Source organism: Trichoderma aggressivum, assembly GCF_033847375.1.
Source record: "Trichoderma aggressivum f. europaeum strain CBS 100526 chromosome Unknown scaffold_046, whole genome shotgun sequence".
Classification (NCBI taxonomy): Eukaryota; Fungi; Ascomycota; class Sordariomycetes; order Hypocreales; family Hypocreaceae; genus Trichoderma; species Trichoderma aggressivum.
Window position 1 is genome coordinate 166,559 of NW_026946412.1, and position 20,517 is coordinate 187,075.

Below are 20,517 nucleotides of genomic sequence, written 5' to 3' on the forward strand. Positions count from 1 at the left end.
TGCAGATCCATTTGGGAAAAGGGGGAGAAATAAGCTGTTTAAGTACCCAAGAAAAGAACAAAAACACAAGGAGAATACAATACAAAAAACAACCAGAAAAACAAAGAAAGATGAGAAGAAACAAAGAAAGAAGGGAAGAAACAAAGAAAGCATAAAAGTAACAAAGGAGAAAATACACAAAGACAAACAAGCACAAAGAAAGATAAGAATCAACCAATCACCGAGTTTCACCGAGTTTCACTACGCCTGAAAGACTAAGCGCGTGCTGTACATGAAACCAGAGATGAACAAAAGGTTTGCAAATGATATATTTGGATATACAACGTCGAGGATTCGTCATACAATACTGGCTATATGCTAATGCCGAGATACAAGTCAAGAAAGGGGAAGGGGAAATGTTATTTACAATTATTTATCTGACGACCCATCATCCCAGCGGTTCTCTCATCTAAAGCTGGGAACAAAAGCAGTGTTAGAGCCCTAGTCAAGGCGGATGCAAAGATTTGAGGTAAAGAACACATAAGTTTGGGCACATGCCAATTCATCTTGCAGCCTCTTCCCCGTTTGAACACTGCATTGAACATATTCTAAACAACTTCAAGCACACAGACATCAATGTGGCAAATCATGATAACCGGGACCCCCCCTGTGGGTAGCACGGTCAGGCAACCACCGCAGCATTGTTGCATTGAGCGTACAAACTGCTAATGTATGGGTTTGAAGTCGCGCTTCTGGTACAAGCAATGAGTGGTCTGCACTAAAGCTGCTGAACTTTGCAAATCCGGATACAAAATCAAGAGGCTGCCTCGTACCCAACTGCCGTACAAGAGTCAACTCAGACGGTGAACAAAAGGAATGGGATGATGCCTTCCATGAAGTTCAACCTAGAGATAGGAAGAGCGCTACGTGCAATAGCTGTCTTGTTGCTTAGTAGTATAACTTCTTTATAGCTATCAATTGATCAGATGCTTACAATATAAATGAGTGGAATACGAGAACGATTTTCGCTTTGCTTCAAGTGCAATGGCTACCGATCCCTGACTCATAACCTAGATCATCGTTTTGAGGATATTGGACCGATGCATGCATAGCACCCTGCTGTATCCTGTTAAATACATCCATGTAGAAGCAGACTGTCTAGTACTAAATACAACAACGAGCTTTAACATCTCATTTCTTTGCAAGTGAGAGACCAAATAGATATTACATGATCGTCGTCAACATGCTGTAAGTGACCTAGAGGAGCGATTTGCATATCATCGACTTGGCAATTGTAGAATACAAAATTTTCTGGCAATTAATGAACTAAATAGACTCAAAGCGAGTTTACATTTGTATAAGTAGATGTTGTGCATCCGTAAGTCAATAATAAACCCCCTCTACCAAAGTCAACTGTCCCAAGTCTGACCGTTGCCGGTCTCCGTCTGAGCCCGAATAGTCAGCATATCATCATATAGCCGATCCAGAATCTCTTCATCTACTCCCTCCTGACGCAGGGTTTCAACCGCCGTTGAATGATACTCTTCCATCCGAAGGTCAAAACACTTCGCCTGGTAGATCATGTACCGAATCATTAGCTTCAAATCATTGTGAATCTCCTCCTTCTTCTTCTCCATCTACTCCTTCTCCTTCTCCATCCTATCCTTCTCAACCTTATCTTTCTCAGTCTCATGCTTCTTGATCTTATCCTTTTCGATCTTATCCTTCTCAATCTTCCTCTTCTTACTCCTCTCCTCCTTCCTCTCCTCAATCTCCCTCTCCTCAATCTTCCTCTTCTTGGTCTTCTCCTTAACCCTCTTCATTTCATACTCAATGCGGAGGCAGTTAGTTCGACCCGCGCGATACAACATAATGCAGTGTTCGGCTGCCTGTAAATGGGCCTGAATTTCCTGCTCATTCTTACCCTCACGGCGAGCCTTCTCCTGAATCTCGTCGGTGAAAGCTTTCTTCCTGGAGTTTTGAGCCTCCTCCTCATCGGCTATAAATGTGAAGACATTATCTCTAAGCTCATCTATGTTGATCCTGAGAGGCCCAGAATATGCAGTGGAGCTCTCGGGCTGCTCGTGTTCGTCTGCCATCTTGACAAACTCTTCTCGCTCGTTGGGACGCGCCGGTGTGTGTTTTCGTAGATGTCAGAAAAGCAATTTAAGCTGTAAGCGAAGAATCTTATCTGGCATACACATCTGTTAGTGGCAGGTTCTTTGTGTGTGACTTTGGAATCTTACCTCTAATGTGTCGAAACCTCTGGTGATCAGCTGTAGATTCATCTCAGAAAGGGATAAATGAACAGTTTAAATAGGCAAATGATAAAAGAATGAAGTGAGACAGAGACAAAGGGAAGTGAGAAGAAACAAAGGAATACAGAAGGAATAAAGAAAGATGAGAAGATATAAGCAGTCTCTGATGTCCCCTGCCGCCGAAAGACTACACAGATGCTAAAAAAGGAAATGTATTCAACAGGCTGCAATGATAGACAAACAAAACTCTCTGCCCAAGAACCAATTAATCCTGTGACATAATAGCCAATATCGGACAAGACGGACCAAAACCAATAACCGCTTGATAGAACCCAACAAAGACACCCTTTCCCTCGACCTTATTCGCTGATTGCAAACCAGCAAACAGGCTTCAGTTGACAAAGAAGTACCACAGCGTCTCGCCAAGGAGGCAAGATATCAATGATACCGAATCAAATGCCTCCGCGAATATTCTCTCCGTGACGACGATAGTCTCATCTCTTTTTCTTTGAACCCATCATTCATCACGTGGTGACCTTCTCCAAGACCACATGCGCATTTTGTGGCGCTCTTCAGGATCTGGAATCCTTTGCACCCAAGTTCTCAAAATCTCGGACTTTTATGCTCTATGATGATCAACCTCTTCCGTATCGGGTTGCTCGTGGCCGTCGTTCTCGTCGAGTTCCTCATGTACGCCATTTATGTTCAGTTGCTCCAAGGGTTGGTCCGACGCATCTCTATCCTCCTCGTCCAAATGCTCATCCTGACCAGCTTCGTGACCCTCGTCGGAATGCCCGTTTACGCCATTTACAAGGTTCTGTCCCGAATGTTGATTTAGCTGAGGGGATCTGCGCGCAGAGGGTTGCTCTACCGGAGATGGGCCAGCCGCTTCCACGGCATCGGGCTCATGATGATTTTGCTCCATGATTCCCAGCGCCTGAGCTCGTATACGGAAACGAACTCGTTGACTTGCCATTTCTCTCATCACACGGAGTACAGTCCCTCCTTGAAATTCAGCCATTCCGGGAATGGATTCCCAATAGGCCAAATTTATGACATCTCTCTCTTGACCATTGGGCGGCGCCGGCGTGTTCGTGTTTGCTTCGCGAGGCGATTCGTCGGTAGAGTGAGGGGCCATGTCTGAAGGTTTTAGTCACTGATGGACTATTTCTGGATCATTATTTGTATTTCTCTCACCTGTGATGAAATATTCCAAGATCTTTTGGGTAGTTCAACTATAATCTGGAGAATGAAGATAGCGATGGAGAAGAAGAGATAAATAGAAAGCAAACTACGTTATCATAATTTAACAATAAAAGGTTTAAACGCATGGTCTGAGTAGAAGCAACAGCTATTCAATTGAGTGGCAGCTGCTCTGATCAACAGAGTTTCGAGTTGAGCGAAAGTGCACCCAACATCTCATGAACCCTCAACACCCGACTTGGCTCACCAACAGCCTCGTGGTTTGTCTGCATCTTTGAGTAGCTGAGAATGCTAAGCAAAACAAAGAAGATGGAAAACAAACTTCCAAAAAAAAAAGACAGTGATCTCGCCCGGGCTCGAACCGGGGACCTTTTCGGTGGTGTCAACTCAACTGTTAACGAAATGTCATGACCAACTAGACCACGAAACCATTCTATCATGCAACTTTGATGCTGTTCCGCCCTCGCACAAGTCACATACAAACCTTTGCCCTCAAAACACCAAAACACCAAAAGACGAAAAGAAGAAACAAAAGACAAGAAACAAAAGAAAGAAAAGAACCGTCATTCAACTCAGCATAACCTCATGAATTATCAACAAACACGTTACAGAGTGCAAAAAAGTGACTCCCAGCTACTACATGAAACCATGACTCAACCCGCCCCAATCCAACCATCAACTGCAAATCGGGGTATCATTAGGCTCCCTTCATCTAGAATATCAGACAAAGTCCTACAACTGCCTCGGTCTAATGCCCGCTCGCTCCCTGTAAAAGAATCCCTCCCGTCTCTGTATCATAAACCAAGTTCTTTGTTTTCGTGAGAAAGAAGGAAGAGAAAGAAAAAAGAAAATTAGTTGTACACCCACCAGCTGACTTGTAACCTCTAGGAAATCTCATCAATTCTTTTTCTCTCTTCTTTCCCCTTCTTCTTTTTTTTTTTTAATTAATTCTTTGGTCTCCTTTGGTACCGGAGCAAATTTTGCCAGACCTGCCGCGTCAGCCACGGCCCATCTTTGAGAAATGTTCAATATTACTGCGCGCTCTCTTGACCCAAAGCAGCCAGACATGAAAAGACGACTTTCGCTCTCCTTTATGCCGATACGCCCGCTTCCAATTCGTGAATCATGTGAATTTTGTGTGGATAATATCCGGGTTTTCGTGCCAATCATCAATGCTCACCAGCATCTACCTCGCTTGTTAGTAAAACAATGCACATCCTACTTGCTCAGTCAGATCCACGGGCCACTTACTTTGCGGAAGGTGCTCAAGCCAGCGAGAATGCTTCCTCCGATCCATGTAGAGTATTTACGCTCCGGGGGCGCAAAGATCTTTATCCTCATGTCCTTGACCGCGAGCTTTTGCAGCTCCGTCAAGAGTCGATCACCGAAGCCCTTTGTCAGCGTGCTGCCTCCGGATAGGACAATGTTGCTGTAGAGCGATTTTCGTAGGTCCAGATCAGTACGGCTGATGGCATCAACCACAATCTGGTGCACACCAGGATACTCCTGGCCGATGATTTCGGGATCAAACAGAATCTCAGGAGCTCTGAATCGCTCAGCGCCAATCTATCGAAAAGAGTCAGTATCTAGAAGAGTGGTAGGGGAAAAGAGCCACCAAACTCACCTTTAGCTTGTGGCCGTCTGGCAAGACGTATTCGGCAAACTTGCTCTCGTTGGGCTTCACCCCGATCCAGTCCCTCTCCTCCTTCTTGGGGTCGTGCGCCACATATGACACGCTCTCCTTGATCAGTCGAACAACCTCCTTCTCGGCACTCGTGTGGAAGATGTAGCCGCTCTTGCGCAGCAGCGTCTGTAGATACTCGGTCACGTCTCGGCCCGCAACGTCAATCCGCTGTATGCTGCTGGGCATGGCAAAGCCCTCGTAGACAGGCACCGCATGCGATACGCCGTCGCCAGAGTCGAGGACGATACCTGTTGTCCGGCCACTGGCATATAGCGACAGCACAGCCTGAATCGACGTGTGCAGCGCGGGGACGTTGAATGTCTCAAAGAGAATCTGGGCGGCCGTGTCGCGGTTGCTCCGGGGGTTCAGAGGAGGCTCTGTCAGCAGAACTGGGTGCTGCGGTAGGTGTCAGCGGCAGCCTCTCTTCCGTCACTGTTGTGGTTGCTTTTGTGCACAAACCTCCTCGCTCAGCGTCTTGAGCCCCTCGCCATACACGTACTCCCAAATGCGCTCCATGTCGTCCCAATCAGTCACGACGCCGTGCTCCAGCGGGTAATGGATCTTCAGCAGCCCCCTCAGCTCGTTGGACGCCTTGTTCCCTATAAACAAATCCCCCTCCAGCGCGCCGGCCAGGACTCGCAGGTGCTTCGGCCGGCCGACCCACGAGGGGAAGAAGCATTTGGGCAGATCCTCCCCCGCGAAACCAGCGCGGATGGTGCCCGAACCGTTGTCCAGCACGATTGGGGCATTGTGCAGTATTTCCGTCATCTTGGCGTCGTGAGCCCAAAGACGTCGTTGCCGTCCTCCTCGGCGTTTGCTCCCCCTTTAATTTCGTCCTTTGGTGGCCGCCACTTGGGGTTGCTGGACAGAGTTGCGCTGCTTTGCGTTGCTTTGCGTTGCCCGGCCCTTGGATCACAGCGTCCGCAGCATTGGCGACGTTCTGCAGCTTCTGTGGCACTTCTGTGGCAGCCTTGGGTAGCCTTGTCGGATCTCACGATTGCCGTCGGGTTGGAGGCCTTGCAGGTTCACCAGCTCCAGAGTAAAGTTGTGGTCGAGGGTGATTGGCCATGTCTCGTCCCTGCTAAATGCACATCACTGGACTGGGACTGATATGGAGCTCAGCTACCAGCCACACCCGCCGCCCAGCTGCCCGCGTTGCCCGCGTTGCCCGCCCAAGCGCAAGCCACACCCGCATCACGTGGGGCTGCCCGCCTGCCGCCTTGCTGTGGCTGTGGCGCCTCAGGCAAGAAAGGCTGTTAAAGTGGTTTCGCGTCTGCCGCGTCTCCTCAACCACCGACCGCGTCGCAGACGTGACAATTTGCTTCCAGCTTCCTCAATCTGCCGTATGGCGACGCCTAAAGCGCTGTGCATGACCCCGACAAGCGACTCCTTCGTGCCGTAGCAGCTTCACCTGCGAGCGCCTCTTCGCCCTGCCGGAATTGACCCTGCGCGCGACCCTCGTTTGTTGATATTTGCGTCGGATTCGCCATCGCAGAGATGGTCAAGACCAGTGCAGGTACCGGCATATTCAGTGCCACGTACAGTGGAGTAAGCAATCCCCAGTGAATCTTGGATGCGGCAAACATGTGCGGGAAGCTTGGTTGTTGGATACAGGCCTTCAATTGGGGAGCATGGAGGCGTGGGAATCACAGATGTCCAGCCATCATATATCAAGCTACCCATCATCCATCGCAAAGGGGGGAGGGGGAAGCTATGATGGCCGTCTTCAGAGCTTCTCCCTCCCTGCTTTTCTCTGCTTTTCACTTCTTTAACACCGCAAAGCCTAATCTGAAATTGAAAAAAGACCACCTACATTGCTCAACACAAACTAATTCCTTCTCATCATTAGATTCCCGTTTACGAATTCCAATTCGGCGGCGACCTAAAAGAACATGTCATGAGAAGGAGGCACGATGACTGGATCAACGCAACACACATCTTGAAAGCTGCGGGCTTCGATAAACCCGCCCGAACGAGAATTCTAGAAAGAGACGTGCAGAAGGATGTCCACGAAAAGATTCAGGGTGGCTACGGCAAATATCAGGGAACATGGATTCCCCTGGAGGCCGGCGAGGCCCTCGCTCGGCGGCACAGCGTCTATGACCGAATACGGCCCATCTTCGAGTTTGTTCCAGGAAATGAGAGCCCTCCTCCCGCTCCCAGACATGCCAGCAAGCCTAAAGCACCAAAGTCCCGTCCTCCGCTTCCCAAATGGAATTCGGGTAGGTCCAAGGCCGCCGGCATGGCTCCTAGCGTCACTAACGCAGCGGCAGCCGCCATGCCAGTTGTCGAAGAGTACGAGAACAGTGAGAGCGTCATGGCTGGCGTGGAGGACGATACGCCGGACAACCTCACCGTGGCTTCGGCCTCGTACGTTGCCGATGATGATCGCTACGACATGGGCCACATGTCCACTGGTCACCGAAAGAGAAAGAGAGAAGAGCAGTTGCAGGATCTCACAGAGCAGCAGCACGCCGTGTATGGCGACGAGCTTCTGGACTATTTTCTACTTTCTAGAAATGAGCAGCCAGCAGTCAAGCCCGATCCGCCGCCAAACTTCCAGCCCAACTGGCTTATTGATGCCGAGAACCACACGGCCCTGCACTGGGCTTCCGCTATGGGCGACGTGGACGTGATCAAGCAGCTCAAGAGATTCAACGCAGACGTTGCCGTCCGCAACATTCGCGGCGAGACGCCATTCATGCGATCAGTCAACTTCACAAACTGCTACGACAAGCAGACGTTCCCCTCCGTCATGAAGGAGCTCTTTGAGACAGTGGATGTTAGGGACAGCCAGGGATGCACCGTCATCCACCATGCAGCCATCATGAAGAACGGCCGCGTCTACAGCCCGTCGTGCTCGAGATACTACCTGGACAACATACTGAATAAGCTGCAGGAGGCGCTGGAGCCGAGTGCCTTCCAGCGGCTCATTGACGTGCAGGACACTGACGGAAACACAGCGCTGCACCTCGCTGCCCTGCGCAACGCTAGGAAATGCATTCGTGCGCTGCTGGGCCGCAATGCCTCGACCGACATTCCCAACAACGACGGGGTCCGCGCAGAAGACCTCATCATGGAGCTCAATGCTCAAAAGAAGGACCGTGGGCCACAGCGGTCATCCTCTCCCTTTGCGCCGGATTCCCAGCGGCGCGCCACATTTAGGGACGCCTTCTCGGGTGCGGGCGACAAGGCGCGGAAGCCCCCTTTGGCCTTCCAATCAGCGGCGGCCACGACGGTTCAGTCGCGCATCTCCCCGCTCATTATGGAAAAGTTTCAGCTGCTCGCGAAAAGCTATGACGAGGAGTGGCACGAAAAGGACGTGGCCGAGGCCGAGGCCCGGCGCATCTTGACAAACACCCAGGCCGAGCTGAACGCCGTGCGGCAGCAAATCACGGAGCTCGAAGCTCAGCTCGAACCAGACGACGTGGCTGCCAAGGTCATGAGCGAGGCTAACCTCGTCAGGCACAACGTGCTGTCCCTCATTACCCACCAAAACAGGTTGCACATCCACCAGACGGTCGAAAACGAAATGAGCAAGCTGAACGGCGACGGCGGCAGCAGCAGCAGCAACCCCAACAACAACCCAAGCAGCATGCAGGACGACTCTTACGAGGAACGGCTTACTCTCGCGCGACAGCTCAGCCAGATGCTTATGGAGCAGCGGCAGGCAGAGACGGAATACGTCGACGCCCTAAGCATGGTGGGCGTCGGCGACAAGATCGAAAAGTACCGCCGCCTGCTGAAGCGCTGCCTCGATTCCAAAGACGGCGAGGTCCTGGACGCCAATCTCGACAGCCTGATTGACATGATGGAGGAGGAGCGCGAAGTACATGACATGGACGGGTCGACAACAGCGGGGGGTGAGCCCATGGATTTTGCAGTTATGTGATTTATTTTTAAACCTTTTTTTTTTTTGGTCCCCCATGTTTCTTTCTTTTTTTTTTTTTTTTTTTTTCCCATCTCACACCTCCACGGAGAGAGTGTGTCTGAGAGCCAAAAAAAGATTAAGATGGATGGGCAAGACGATGACGAAATGCTCAAAAAAGGAGATGCGCGAGGGAGAGAGTCAAGAGGAAGAAGAGAATGCCGCGCGCTTGAATCGCAAAAGTTCCACCCTTTTCCCTCTTTGCCTCTCCCAAGGACATCCCTGGAAAACCCGTCACCTTTTTTTAGAGGTCATCAAGCTACCCCGGCTTACTCTCTCTCTCTTTCTCTTCTTCTTGAGTAGCCGAGGGAAATCAGAATATGTGCTTTCGCCGCGTCAGGGTGGTGGGCAGCTTACCGCCCAACTACTAGCGGTAGTGAGAGCCTTCTATAAAGGACGTCGTCGTTTTGTTTTAACGGTTTACGTGGTGGTCACCTACCTTGGTCATCTTTCTTGTAAGAGCAAGTATATAGCAGTTGTCGAGCGGAGCGCATATAGCACTAAAGGAACGACTCGTGGGGGGCGGATCCGGCGCCGGAGGTTAACAGTTTTTTTTTTTACATACTCTTTGGCTTTCCTTCTCTATTTTCAGATATCTCGCCGGGAACGCTAGTATATCTTACTGAATCGACTGGCTTTATCAAGCACGCGAATAGAATTTTGTGACAAGCGTTGTGCAACTGATTCATGACGGTGCTGCGATGATTAGAAAAAAAGAAACACTTTGTTGAAAAAAAAAAAAAAACAGGCCGCGGTCCTCGGTCCGGCATATTCGGAGGTGGGAGTTCTGTGGAGCCCGAGTGCGCCGGGGATAGAGTCACGGCACCTCATGCAACCTTGATGGCTTCCATGGGTATACATGATCATGACAAGCCTTTCGCCTTTCGTATGTCGTATGTCGTATACGCGGCGCGATGAATAGGACCTGACACGGGAAAAAAAAATCGAAATCTTTCCGTGTTTGCGCGCGGCCTAGGCTTGACTTGGGAAACGGGTGGCCACCTCGGGCCCGACTGGTCCAGCCTTCTCCGGAGACGGTGGCCGGCCAGCTCGGACCGCATCCAACCAAATGGCCAGGCGTCCAGATGCCAAGCATTTCTCCTCGCGTAAGATTATGAGGCGACAAGAGCAAATGACATTCCGTTCCGCAACGACAACGATAGGCTCCGCAGCATGGGTGAAATCTGTAAACACCTAGGACTGCATCACCACCATCGTGCCAACCTCATCAGGACGAAGGAGACCCAATGAATGATGGGAAATAGCAAGCCCCGAGTCAATACACCAGAGGCCGACGACACAGGCCCGGGCATGGGTCTGCCGGAGTTGGTGGGACTGGGTATTACCGCTTCAGGGAGGAGCTAGCCGGCGACCGGCTCAGGCGGCTTGCATAGTATGGGCGTCAGGTGAGCAGCTGAGTCAGGGCGCCTGTATGAATACACCGTAAGCTGGCGGAGATGACTGGTCGAGCATTAGACGCCATGATGCCTCGCCGTATAAGTCGCTTAGCAACGAGGCCAATTGCTGCTCCTCCGAATGCCATCTCGACGCATTGGCGTCATAGGAACAACTAGCGAGTCATGTCAGGTACAACCGATAAACGTCTGAGGTTGGCCATATCTTATTTAACTCTGCCGTGCCTTGTTGCTGCGGAACATGATCATGCCGCGTCCAATCGCTTTGTCATGGCGAATCGGTGTAATTACAGTCTCAGCTTCTGCGGCGGCGCCTACCTAACGGCTGGCTCAGAAAGCATGGCTGCTGTTTTTCGCACGTCTGATAAGGATTCTCGGACCCTATATGCAGAGTGCATTGGCTTGTGAAAGTCCAATGACCGTGCCAACATGCGGTCTAATGCGGTGAAACACAAGTTCACGAGGCCTTGTCTTGCCACTCGTATGCCGGCACTTGGGAGGGGAGAAAAGGCAGCGTATCCGTGAAACAATGCCATGGTGTCGACATAATAAGAGACATCTTGACCACGTAGTAGTCAGGCAAAAGGGCAAAGCTATTGCAGCTGAACCATGGATAGATGCCCGATAGCCTGCAGATGGCTCCACCAACATTTCGGACAGAAACACTCAGCCGGACCAATATCAGCAGCAATGAACCTGAGACCTCCCCACACAAGGGCGTAGTAGCATGACTTCGGTAGCCATCTGGACGAACTCTCACCGTCAGAGTGGCAAAGAGCAAAGGCACATCCAATGGATGCCCTAGGCAACGCAACAATGTGTTAATCGCTTAGAGGCAGATGCTTGTCGACCTGAAAATAGCTTTGGATATCAAGTAATGGCTCTCTGCCCCACGTAAACAACGAGGCAAGCCGACGTGGCATCCAGCAATGGAGACTGGATATGACTAGTGGTTCGTCTGCGGTTGCACAAACGCAGTGGAGGTCATCATGTGGTAGAGTTTTAAGGGCCTGGGGGCGAATTGAGCGCGGCATACATGCTTGACTGGCGCCGAGTACGGGGTATCAATTACTCTGCTCCAATAGAACCATGCATTGGCGGAGCATAAGGGTAGGAGCAACAAGTCAAGGTGGGATCCGCGAAACTATGCAGGTGGCTCGTACCAAGACCAAGTTAAACTGCGTGTGTTGAGGCCCAGACGGTGAGGAGGTTTACCCGTCTGCAAGTCGTGATTTGCTGCGTCGCCCATGCTAGCGCTGGCAACGAATGTGGCACCGCGAGATGGCGCCTGCAAAATCGACAAATGTCATCCAGAGACGCCCAGATTCAGCAGCTAGGCGGTAAAGCCCTGGAGCGTGCCAACTTAAACCATGAAGAGGAGGAGGTTAATAACATGCTGACGAGCGGGGGAGGGGTACCCCAATCGCTGTAAGGCTGACGGAAACACCCCAAACGGAGGAGTCGGGGTTTTGTACAGACAAAACAAGTCGAAGTCTTGCTGGCGACATGGCAGAACTGGGCACACCCGCCTTCACTGCTGATGGCACGGCGGCCCAAGCTGACTTGCTGACAGAGCAGACTGGCATGATGCACCAGGGAGAAGAAGCAGGGCAAAAAGAGTCCCTAGCTCATACAACGGAGCATTTCCCACGGATGCACGGTCACGATCACGGTCAGCCGTGGTGGGGAGGAGCAGGAGGAGAGCTAGGGCCAGAATGCACCAAGTGAGAGCCGGATTGAAGCTGATCCGTCGAGAGTTGTGTCACACACTGCCCAAATAAAGGTAGCCCGCTGATGCCCGATCCATGCGGTGCATTGCTAGACTACTGTACGAACAAGTATCCGCAATGTCGAGGGAAAGCAGCCCGTCGCTGCGTCGTGGGCGCAATCTGTACAGGTACGAGTACATACTTGTACACATAGTACCGCGCCGCAGGTGTCTGGAGCAACACTGGCGTGGTGGTGCTAGCATGCTGGCGTGCATGCTTTGAACCCCTTCAAGACAAGTTACCACACATGCATACTTGGAGTGTGATGCTAGTGTGCGTCAAAACGGAGGTCTGGCTGCAGAGCCGCAGCGGTCAGGATGCCAGGGTTCGTGCCACGGCCAGCTGAAAACGAAATGACGAGTGGGAGCGGTGTCTGGCCGTCTGTCTGGTTTGGGGGACGGAGAAGTCTACCGCCCCACGAGTGACGACTGCTTGGGCCAACCGCAGCGCTGGACGGCGGGCTTTCGGGCTAGCAGAGTGCGTAGCGTAGCGTCGATGCCTCAATAGTCGGGATTTCAGTTGAGATCGATCGGGACGCCGACGATGCGCTTGTGCAAGTTGTTTGGCCGAGGTGAGGCTGAAGAGGATTTTGGCCACTGTGGAAAAGGTTGATCAACTATTTTGTTGCTAGCAAGGGGGAGAAGAAGCTGGGAGATGGAGAAGAAGAAGAAGAAAATCTTGCAAGTCGACTAAGGGAAGGCGAGAGGAGAGGAGAGGAGAGGCGAGGAGAGAAGGAGCAGGCATCAGCTGTCATGGGCTCGAAAGTGGAAAGTGCGCCCTACCGTATGTACATTGCTGGGAGCAAGTGCTGAGACGAGAGTAAACTGCACTTGTACCTATACCTGGACCTGCACTCTGTAATGTACATGCCTCAACCAACCTGGAACCCTCGTCTCGTCTCTTCTCGTCTCATAGTGGCGCATGGAGAGTCATACATGATTCCCGGTATGTACATTGAGAACCTTACGAAGCAGAGGTGATTACTTTGTAGCATTCGCACAGTCTAGTACGAGTACTCCATGTATAGGTACAATACCCGACTGCTATACGCTCGAGATGCCTGGGGTCGGTTTTGGGACCCTGTCTATTAGTACGGAGCACGAGGAGCCCATCTCGAGACGGCCGTTCCAATACCGGGACGGGAAGTACTCGCACAGCAGTGGAGATCGGCAGAAGCTCGACGGCTCAGCGTTCTAGAAGCCGGCGTCTTGCAGGCCGGGTCAGCTGGGCAGGTATCAAGAGCTCATGCTTGTACAGTACCGCTACCACCACCGCTATTACGGCTACAGCTACCGCAACCGCGCAGGTACGAGTACCGCCTCGAACGAAATTGATGGCTGTGGCAACGGAAGCATTGGTTGACGGGATTCGCTACCGACTTTCTGGATTTGGAGAGCCAGCCACGCCTTGCTTCGGATGGCTTGGACGCGACAATAGTTGGCTTTCCTGATTCAGAGATTCAAAGTCGGCGAGTGCCTCTTTGTTTCTGCCTGCTCGGGTTCTCGGAATACTTTGGGCATGGCATGGCATGGTCCGGTTCGGCACGGTGCTCGTACTTGTACACGCTGCCTTAGACATGCATGCAGAGTAGAGCAGAGCAGAGCAGAGCACCGTGGCCATAGCGTCATTGTGTCCCAGACGGCATCCATGCATCACGAGCGAGAATCCACCGGCTGAGAGACTTAATTAATCCGACAGCCGCGGGAGTGGTCGCATGCGCGCAGTTTTGCCATCTGTCACATTGGCAGGACAGGACGGCCATGTTCCGGCCCTCGGGGGTTGTTTGTTTGTACTAACTGCATGCCCGAAGCACGTTGCGAGGTGCGTGTTAGTGCGATTATGCTTGCTTGCCGGACAGAGGAGAGAGAGGAGACAGAGAGAGCTCGGGATACTGGAAACGGGGGGGGGGGGGCAACAACAAGGAACGTGGAACTCGGATGCATGTACGAGTGCAGTGCAGTACGAGATACCGCATCTTGCCGAGAAGAGAGAAGCGTACGAAGGGTGATGCGATGGATGCGATGCGATGCTTCTTCCTGCACTAGCTCCTCGTTCTGTCCTGCTGTCCTGCTCCATCCTGCTTGTAGGCCTAGGACCTCCATGGTCGGTCATGATGCCCCCCTGCTTGCATCTCGCAGTAAATATCGGGGCTGCTGCATCTTCGCGGTCCCTGTGACTCGATGCTGCTTTTCTAGCCGGCAGAGCATTGGCTACGCAATTTAAACGGCCACACCACTCGCGCACCATGTCCCGCGCGATATCCCGCACCCACCAGGTTTTTTCAGCTGCCTTGGGCCATGCAAGTGACGCACTTTTAACTCTATTTGCCAACCAATTCAATGCGCAAACCGCACCGGTTCCTGGCGCACTTTGGCACCCGCCCGCTCGCTGGGATCCGGCCGGCGGCGATGGGGATGGAGGGGAAGAAGCTCCAGAATATCTTGTTGTTGTTGTTGTTTTCTCACTTTCCTGTTTACTCTCCAGCTGTTTGTTTTGTTCGCCTCCTGCACAGCTGGCTGCTGCATCGCCCAGTGGCAAGAGAGTCCAGTCCCTTGTCTGTACACTAACATGATCAAACGCCTGGCCCCCTGGGATCGCCAAGTTAGGGCTGCGCCTTTCAGCTGGGCAGGTCTCGTGCCTGGCAAGTAGACGCATGTACATGTACTCCCTGTCCGCTCCCGCCCCGGGCGAGCCAGCGCCCGCCAAGTACTTGCCGCTACAAGCGCTGCATGCAAGCCTCAGCACAGCGCTAACTTGAACTCGGAACACCTACCTCAAGCTACTAGGTACTCCGTACATGCTGTACATGTACCATCAACTTGAACAGGCCTGGCAACGTCAGTCAATGGCCCAGCAGCCCAGTTACGGTGCCACCCGGTGCAATTTCTTTCGCAACCTGCAACTATCGAGCCTCTTTCAGGCCCCGATGACGGGAGCCCAGGACGCCACCAGATGCGCCGTGGCCAGTGCGCGTACGCTTTCAGCAGGGTCTAGCTTGACCGGGTCAGCCACAGAAGCAGATTTTGATGCGAGGACAAGTCAGTCCGTCAGTCCGTCCCCCCGTAAGCAGACAGACACATTAGTACCTCCTATCTTAGGTAGTAGTAGTAGTAGGCAAAAGGCCAAAAAAAAAATCAACCTGAAGCACAAAATTGGCCTTATACGAGCTGCCGTCTAGGTGTTGATGGTCCGGAGTAGGTACACCGACCAAGATGGTACAAGCTGCCGCGGCTGGCGATACCTGTGCTGCCGCGGAAGCTGCCGCCAAGCCACGAGTCGCTCTGGGCCCTGTTGCCTGTATCGTATCCATATCTGTACTATATCTCTTGCATAATGGAAACCGGGCAGGCTGGAAGCCACTGATTGATCCATGGAAAGGGCGATTGTACCTGCACTCGCTGGCTCGCCCACTGCAAGGTACTGGTACTGCACCTAGACTGAGGTGGATTGAAACACTGCAGCGCATTGATACCTTAATACAGGTAAACATTGAACTGATGGAAGTCCTACGAGTACCCCGTACCTGCTCGTACGTACCTCCACTGACACTGAGGGGGTCGCATTCTTGCTGCTGCATGCCGCCCCCTCTTTTTTTTCTGCTTCTTCTGATCTTGTGCCCGAAATTGGCCCAGCTCTGGTTATCCATCACCATTGCCATGCCATGCCATGTGCTGACTTGAGACGAAGCCCGGACAGAGGATGGGACGGGATGGGATGGGGATGGTGTCGCTTTTCGCAATCCTGGGCCTGCCCGAATAGGCACGGCACAGCGATTACCTGCACTGTACTCGTACAGAGTCCATCGTCCTCCTGTCTTCAACCCGTTTCTTCGCTCTCGGGAAGCACAGCATCAACGTCAAGTCTCTCTCTCTGCCCCCCGGATCGGCCACATGGCCAGCCTCTGACCAATCGTCCCTCGTCAGCAGCGCCTGTGTATCCAGAAAAAGAAAACAACAGCCAACGGGGCAGAACAGACTCGACTCAACTCGCACCGAGGGTGTCTCGATAGGGCTCACCTCAGCTGAAATGCTGTCCGGGTGCCAGCTCCCGCCGATTGCGGGCACCGCTAAGAGCAAAGCAAATCGCCTCTGGCCTCCTTGGATCTCGCTACCGAAACCACAAGCAGGCGGGGACGGTACCGAAGCACTGAAACATGCCCCAAATAAGTTCCAGTCCAGGCCTGCTTGCTTAGCCCTCGAGTCAGGGACGCCGTCAGTACAACGGGCTGCCTTGTTGTCTGCTGAAAACAGGGATCTCCGTCGTGCCGCCAGGGCCTCGAAACACTCCCCTCTGGCTCCGGGCCTTGCTGGTTTTGGCGCCTACTGTACGAGTTGCTCGTACTATCCTGTACTTTGTCTGGTGCCGTTATTACCAATGCCTGTTGTGCATACCTTGCGATGCTAACCAGCAGTGCGGCTCCTCGTACGCAGCTGTGCCCTTGTTTGGACGACATGCCGCGGTAACTTTTCTTTTTTTTTTCTTTTTTTTTTTAATCTTTTTTCTTTTCTATGGTTCCCAGCCAGTCGTCGGCCGCAACCCTGCCCGCTACTGCAAAACACAGCCCGTCGTCCACAAAAGAGGATCATTCGCTTGGCGCGACCCAAATTCCGCATCTTGTCCTTGCCGGCGCCGATACCCCATGGCAGCGGTAGGGTGCTTCCCGCCAGCTGGAAGAAGGGAGGGGCCAGAGTGGGAAATGGACGTGGAAATGGAGCCGGCCGGACATGCTACGACAGGACCGCCATGCTGCTGCTTGCTGCCACTACTAGCTAGTAGTGGCAGCATCCTATGCCATGCCGTGCCATGCCATGCCATGCGAGGCCATGCGAGGCCATGCGAGGCCATGCGAGGCAAATCACAAGCACCCAGCAAGCACTGGCCTGGTCACTATGATCCCACACCCCCAGCTCGACGACTCCAGCTGCCATCAGCAACCATGGACGTCTTGCTTGACTGTATCCGTACCTACTCGTACGCCTCCTGGGGCCCGTACTTGTACATGGCGTCTGCTGCCCAAGCGTCTTCTAGCGGTGCTACGAGTGCGAGTCCGGTACTGTACGGCCCTTTACTGCCACCCCCCTTCTTTCACTCGGATGTTTCTCTAATGCTAGCTTGGGATGGCTGAGAGGCTACTCCCGCTGGGCATCTCAGGCCTTGCTTTCTTCTTTCAGTCCCGTCCTGTCCTGTACTTGTACTTGCTTGCGTTTGCGCTTCCCCAGTGGGATCTAGCGCCGTTGGCAAGTTTTGCTCGTCGCTTTGCCCCTCTGTTCGCAGAAAGAATGAGGAAAAGGCCACACGCACGAGAGACACACCGTATCCTATCCCCATCCCATTTTGAATTATATTAAGGTTCATCTCACCCCGACGAAAATGTTCTTGTTTTCTTTCCCCCCTGTGGTTGTGTCTCACTCACTTCACTCTTTCCGTCAGCCGTTCTCTTTTTGCGCCAACAAAGGAAAAAGGAAAAAAGGAGCCTCTGATCAACTGAGCCGCCCAGCCCTCCCCTTGTCACATCACAGGCAACGACCTATCGATGTCGTACCGGCTTATTAGTCCATACTTCGACACGAGACAACCCAAGAGACTCGCCGGAACAGCACCTGGTAGCTAAACAGCAAGAAAAAGGCCCGCGCAAATCGCCACCTTACTCAGTACCCCCCGTGTCACTTCGGCCTGCGCCGTATTCAGCCTTCCGCCCTTGGTCATTTAAAAGGGCATCATTGACAAAACCAATATCCGAGGGTGCCGACCTCGAGACAGCCCGGAGGTTGCCAATTAGAGTCTGCTCTTTCGCGCAAGACCGCCCCACGGCAGCACATCACCGTCCCAAACGCCTCAATCGCATCTTGGTCGCCAGCAAACGCCCTACCAAACGCCGTAGGGCAGAAGAGTGCCGTCTGACCGCAGGAATAGTGCGACTTGGCAGGGACCCCGGCTGACGGCGCCAGGCCGAATTCCCATAAGCAGTCACCTCCCAGTCCACCATGCCCGTAACCAATCGTGGAGGCCTACCCGGCGCCGACTACAATTACTTGAAAGCCCAACCGCCCTCCTGGGAGTCTGTTCGAACCGGACTGTCTATTTTTGCCTTGGTCATCATTGCACGCTACTGTGTGCAGACCATCTACCGATGGCTTAGACCAACCGCGAGGCGCAACACTGCTACTCTTCTCCCCACTAACAACCTGCCGCTGCAGAGACAGCAGTACGAGCCACACCTTGGGCCAATGGACGATGAAAAGCACATTGAAGGGGTCAACGACCAACACGAGGACTTGAGGGCGCCGACGACTACGACGACGACGACGAACACGACGGCCGCAATGGATCGGCACCCGCACTGGAGAAGCGCCGGTGGCACCTTGCCTGGACCCTTCATCTCCCGGCTGCCTCCCGCGCCACCTTTGACTCCGCCGGAGCTGAGCACAGCCGTCTTCACCTTGGACAACGAACCGTCACCCAGCAGCCAGAGCTTCATTCACCAGCCCAACCCCGACTACATGTCCTCGACGTCCACCACGGCTTTCCAGACAGGAAGCCCCGACTCTGCGTCTATCCCGCGGCGGCGATCCTACACTAGGACGCTCCCCATTAGCGTCCCTGGGTCTGGGTCTCACTCTCCTCAAGCGCAGTCTCCCGAGGCTGAATCCGTGGATCCAGCCTTTTCGCCCAGCTCCTACCCGCCGTCGGCCGGCTTGCTGCCGCCTGCGCCTCCCTCGGGCCTTGGCTCAGAGCCAGATGATCATGCCCATCGAAACGTCGACGTCCAAGGGGAGATTCTCTCGGTTCTCGATCGCGACGGAGCTGGCTGGACTCGCCATACACGTGTCTACGGTGGCGGAGCCTGTCTAGCGTGCGCTGCCAGCGGCGGTGGTTTCTACGGTGCTACCGTGACTCCAGAGGAGATGCGGTGATGGGTAGGAAAAGTGAGAAGGGAGAGAAAGAAAGCCTAGCCATCTCAAAAGGGGGAGGGGGCGCGTGTGCGTGTGTGTGCGCGCGCGCAACTTCTGGTGCCTCAGCCGGACAAACTCGGCTCTCGCTAATCATTACTCTGTTTCTCTCTATTGCCCTTCCGTTTTCCTCCCCCTTCTACCCTCCTCTATTTTCTGAGCATAGCGCTTGCAAGGGGGGAGGAGCGGATGGCTGCATTTTTGTCTTATGCATGAAACTAAGTCGGGAGGCGCAGGATGCTTGTTTTATCCCTTTGCTGTTTCTTCTTCTTCTTTATTCTTATTTCAATCCCTTTTTTTTTTGTATTTCTTCACATGGGGTGGCGCCTCGTTACATCTCCTTGTTTCAACCTTGTTTCTCAAGCTCCCCTTTTTCCCTCTTTTGCTATTTCAGCTTTTCCCCCATCAGCTTACTTTTGACCCGTTTTCCCGGTAGATGGCCGCTCATTGTCATTGCCCTGATTGCATGCTTCTGATCCCCCCACCGCCTGGTATTTATTTATTTCTCATTCAAAAGCACTTTTTAAGCTGCACTGTAATATGGAGTCAGTTCTGTTTTATTGGAATGTTAAAAAAAAGAGGGTTGTGATTGGGCCCTTTTACGTTTTTCCCCTTTCCTCCTGTTTCTCCTCCTCCTCCTCCCGGTCTACAGCTTATTAGGTTATGAATATTATGACGATATGATGACTCTGTTTCTCTCTACAAGACTTTTTTGTTTTCGTCTCTTGGTTTTTCAATACATGAGCAAAGGATTTTGGTCAGATTATTAATGAAACTCGATTTTAACACGCGCCATGTGACTGATGGTAACGGAAGTGCTTGACGACCCGCCAGCCCATCTCGACTAGGTTCAACGCCTCTTTATTCCCTTATGGTCATGGAGGATAAATGAACCGGGATCCCCCTCCCCCCTCCTTCTCGGCCGAAGGCCTACAAGTAGCAAACGCTGCCTCAAGACGACGATGGCTTCGGGTCCTTGTATCGTTCCTAGTCCGTAACCTCATTAGTGACGCCTTCTCCCGAGCCAAGAGGTGCCGCATCCTTGACGCCTCTTGCTTGGTTCATTCCGTCTACGGGAATCCCTAGAAGGGAAAGAAATAAGAAGGCCCAGCTCCCATGACAAATAGGGGGGTGTGAAACATAAGAGCTACGACAACTAGATCCTCATCAGGGCAAAGTAAGCGGGCACCTTTTTAGGATGGGGTCATACCACATGCTGGTCTATGTTCTCTTTCCCGTTCGCAATCCCCGATCAGTCACCTTTTGGTGTTTTGATCGTTTCTTTTTGTCGGCCGGGGGGGGAGGGGGGGGGGGGGGGTCGTGTGGACAGG

At 52.6% G+C, this 20,517-nt stretch overlaps 6 protein-coding genes across 6 annotated transcripts; 3 read left to right on the plus strand and 3 right to left on the minus strand.

The window, feature by feature from the left end:
- Nucleotides 1-1,616: 1,616 nt before the first annotated feature.
- Nucleotides 1,617-2,078, minus strand: Triagg1_8877 (uncharacterized protein; the record flags this gene model as incomplete). The annotated part of the gene is made up of 1 exon (XM_062903772.1): nucleotides 1,617-2,078. One exon carries the CDS (start codon nucleotides 2,076-2,078, stop codon nucleotides 1,617-1,619), a length of 462 nt encoding a protein of 153 aa, XP_062752177.1.
- Nucleotides 2,079-2,856: 778 nt separating this feature from the next.
- Nucleotides 2,857-3,375, minus strand: Triagg1_8878 (uncharacterized protein; the record flags this gene model as incomplete). The annotated part of the gene is made up of 1 exon (XM_062903773.1): nucleotides 2,857-3,375. One exon carries the CDS (start codon nucleotides 3,373-3,375, stop codon nucleotides 2,857-2,859), a length of 519 nt encoding a protein of 172 aa, XP_062752178.1.
- A 1,188-nt stretch (nucleotides 3,376-4,563) lies between these two features.
- On the minus strand, nucleotides 4,564-5,892 carry Triagg1_8879 (uncharacterized protein; the record flags this gene model as incomplete). Its single annotated transcript, XM_062903774.1, has 4 exons — nucleotides 4,564-4,626; nucleotides 4,692-5,006; nucleotides 5,065-5,520; nucleotides 5,584-5,892. The coding sequence occupies 4 exons, from the start codon at nucleotides 5,890-5,892 to the stop codon at nucleotides 4,564-4,566; spliced, it is 1,143 nt and encodes a 380-aa protein (XP_062752179.1).
- A 729-nt stretch (nucleotides 5,893-6,621) lies between these two features.
- Triagg1_8880 (uncharacterized protein) lies at nucleotides 6,622-9,016 on the plus strand (the record flags this gene model as incomplete). The annotated part of the gene is made up of 2 exons (XM_062903775.1): nucleotides 6,622-6,672; nucleotides 6,974-9,016. The coding sequence occupies 2 exons, from the start codon at nucleotides 6,622-6,624 to the stop codon at nucleotides 9,014-9,016; spliced, it is 2,094 nt and encodes a 697-aa protein (XP_062752180.1).
- Nucleotides 9,017-12,483: 3,467 nt separating this feature from the next.
- On the plus strand, nucleotides 12,484-13,433 carry Triagg1_8881 (uncharacterized protein; the record flags this gene model as incomplete). The annotated part of the gene is made up of 4 exons (XM_062903776.1): nucleotides 12,484-12,561; nucleotides 12,722-12,807; nucleotides 12,868-13,019; nucleotides 13,264-13,433. The coding sequence occupies 4 exons, from the start codon at nucleotides 12,484-12,486 to the stop codon at nucleotides 13,431-13,433; spliced, it is 486 nt and encodes a 161-aa protein (XP_062752181.1).
- A 4,787-nt stretch (nucleotides 13,434-18,220) lies between these two features.
- Triagg1_8882 (uncharacterized protein) lies at nucleotides 18,221-19,150 on the plus strand (the record flags this gene model as incomplete). The annotated part of the gene is made up of 1 exon (XM_062903777.1): nucleotides 18,221-19,150. One exon carries the CDS (start codon nucleotides 18,221-18,223, stop codon nucleotides 19,148-19,150), a length of 930 nt encoding a protein of 309 aa, XP_062752182.1.
- Between the last annotated feature and the right edge of the window lie 1,367 nt (nucleotides 19,151-20,517).